The following is a 2,997-nucleotide window of genomic DNA, read 5'->3' as shown; positions in this document are numbered from 1 at the left end:
GGGTGCCGCTGCTGCCGGCACGGCTCGGCTGCCCTTCTCTGGCTCCCAAGCGCTGCTTGTGCTCATGAGCCAGGGCAGAAATAATGGTGTTAAAGCCGAGGCATGGCTCAACTGGAACAAATCGAGAGGGTTTGGGGCTGGAGCTTTGTTGGGCCCCTGTGATGCATGGAGAGCCAGGAGGGATGCTTGGGGCAGGGGGTGGGCAGCAAGCGGGACCCTCGAGCCCAGGGAAGTGCTGGGGTGCTCCACACAATAATTAGCGTAAAGGAGCACTTTTAGCACTGTCTGCCAGTGTTGGCATCTCCTTCCTCGCTGTGTCACACCACTGACCCTTGTCACCCGACCAGGCTTGGCTGCTTTTGTTTTATTTCTTCTAAAGCCCCGTCAGCCTTCAGACCATGGGGGGTGTGCGGGGGTGGGTACGCGTGTGTGTGCGTGCACACAAAAAGCCCTAACCCTCGCACAACATGCAATTGTCTGATCCTTTGATGTTCGCGGTTCCTGGAATAAACATGCTGACTTCAGTAGAGATACTCAAGTAAAATCTTACTCAGAGGTTTTTTCTGCCAAGTGTAATAACCCAGGGGAAGAGGGATAAGAATCATTCCATAAGCAAAACTCTCGCTGCTTGACCTCAGTGTGTGCAGATCATAATTCAGGTTCTGGAAAAACAGAGCGTTTAGCTATTTTCCTTGGCAAATTTCAGGAAAATGTGCTGCAGCTAATTTCTGCAAGGCTGTGAAAGCGTTTCTAAAATAGGCATCAGGTTCAAACCACAAGATCAACCTGAACCGATATAAATCAATAACTAACCCAGGAATATGTTTGTTTTGGAAAGCGTTAGGCCTGGATATCACCTACTGCTCTAATGGATTTACCCGATGCTTAAGGTCCCATCTTTGAAACTCTGAGGAAGGAGAAGCTCTTTGTACGGGAGTTGTGTGCCCCAACAGGGGAAGTTAACACAACTTCAGTGGATTCCTTTGGGAGGGTGCTCCCTCCCCATGCAAGCCCTTTGATACGGATGGGTTGCAGCACTGCGTAGACCCCTTGCACGGCGGGCAAACGCAGCTGCTCTGGTGATAACCGTGGGTCTGTAACCCCACACTGTGTCGAGTGTCGCTGGGTGGGTCTTTCCATCCCCGCTGAGGGCAGATGGACCCCCAGAGCCAAGCTCAGTCAGCGCGAGGGTGGAGAGAACTCTGCGTGCTCAACCCTACCCAGCCTCTTCCCAAGGTGTTCACTGGGCTCCTGCTTGCGTGGCTTTCATTAGGGTGGTCTTTGAGCTCTGATGGGTCTCCTGCAGCCCTGGTGCTGGGGCAGTGCCACCCAGCAGCCCAGACCTGAAAGCAGGGCTTAAGAAATGGGGAAAAATCTGCCTGCTTCAGCCACCAGAGAAGTGCTGCTCTCTGTTAAATATTTCTCTGCTCAGCAGTTGCGTATACCATTGGAAATAGCCATTAAGTTGGCTATTATGCAGATGATCCCTCAAACCAGAAGAAAAGACCGTAAACATCGGGGGCTCTGAGCCTGGGGGCCAGAATCAAAGAGGAGATGATTGTTTAAGGCCTGCACAGCTCCGCTCGGAGTTTCAGCGCTTTCCATGCCGCCTGGCAGGAGGAGGCTGTTTGTGGAAGCCTTCGGTGTGGGCGGCATTTCCAACAAGCCAGTTGTCATTTTTGTGTGAAATTACATATCCCAGCATCAGCTCCGGGGTTTGACTCTCCCTCCCTAGCAGTGTGTGTACCTGTTATGTTTGGCTTGGGAAGCAGCGAAGAACTGCCAAATTTAGCATCATTTGCCTTCGTTAAAAGTGACTTGTTTGTTCTGAGAATTTGCATTTTATGTGATTTTCTTTCTTTCCTCCTCGCGTTGCGGGAGAAGCTGTGCCGCTGACTTGCAGGTTGTGCCTGGGCTCATTTTCAGCATCTCATTCCTCTGTGATTATGGAAAATCAGAGGGGTTTCACTTTGCTTTTGTTATGGATCAGGTTCTTGATGGGCACGTGAATAAACCTGGTCCGTTTGGACAAGCCCCCAAAGGCTTGGGGTCTGTCTGGAAGCGTTTCCAAAGTATGTGACCCTCCTGAGGTGCAGAAATGAGCTGCCACCTTTGAGTTTTCACTCTGGTGGATTTACAGCTCCTGTTGGACCTCCAGCCATCTGCAGAAGCATCCCGAGCTGTGTGAGCCGAGAGAAACACTGCCACAGAAACCCCCAGGAGAGCAGCAGGGGAGGCGCTGCTGCCCGCTGAGCCCCGTGCCCCAGCACCGCCACCTTGTTGGGTTGCAGCCGTGGTGGATGCCAGCAGTTCCCGTGGGCAGGATTTGCTCTGACACCGTTTATCTAAAGCTTTTAGAGCATTGACTCGGGCAGAGTGACATCAGCTTTTGGGTTCCCTGGCTGATTTGCCCTGAGTTGAAGGGCACAGCATACCAAGAGATACAGTGGATTTTCCATCACCTAATGTTTCCAGATCAAGGCTGGAGGCATTGCTGGGAGGGATGGTTTAGCCAGATGAAATACTGGGCTTGGTTTTGGGGTGCAAAATTTTCTTAGCTTTTGTGCAGGGAGGTTAAAGAAAATGCTGAAAAAGCTGCTTTGGGCATTGCATCTCCTGCTCTATTGGAAGTACAAGTCATTTGCCATTAGCATCAGGAGCTTCTACCCCCATAAATGACACTACCAAAAGTACCCACCGTTGGTGTGGTTTTCAAAGATGAGTTTATCGTTGCACTCCTGCTCTTCCACGCAGCCGCAGATGTAGACGGTCGCGTCCTCGCTGGGCTGGTGGGTCATGATGCAGCGCGAGGTGTTGTAGTTGGGGACCAGGAGGTTCTCGATGGGGCGGTGGGGGTTGTGGCAGAGCGTGCTGATCCTGATGCTCTCATTGTCCTGTCTCCTGCGCGTCCCAAATGAACCGACAAGGTGTTAGTGTAGCAGCTCAGCCTTTGTGTCTCCTGGGTGTCATCTTAAACCTGCCTTTAGGATCATTCGT

General features: G+C 51.8%; 1 protein-coding gene across 1 annotated transcript in view; it reads right to left on the bottom strand.

The window, feature by feature from the left end:
• LOC104489806 (TGF-beta receptor type-2-like) overlaps window positions 1-2,997 on the bottom strand; it is a 12,620-nt gene that overhangs the window by 6,927 nt on the left and 2,696 nt on the right. Inside the window, exon 2 of the mRNA XM_010132011.1 lies at window positions 2,699-2,901. Coding sequence (XP_010130313.1) covers window positions 2,699-2,901 — 203 coding nt within the window. The remainder of the gene's footprint in view (window positions 1-2,698; window positions 2,902-2,997) is intronic.

This window comes from Buceros rhinoceros, unplaced genomic scaffold, assembly GCF_000710305.1.
Source record: "Buceros rhinoceros silvestris isolate BGI_N320 unplaced genomic scaffold, ASM71030v1 scaffold11532, whole genome shotgun sequence".
NCBI lineage: Eukaryota > Metazoa > Chordata > Aves > Bucerotiformes > Bucerotidae > Buceros > Buceros rhinoceros.
This window is presented reverse-complemented; position numbering and strand designations above follow the sequence as displayed.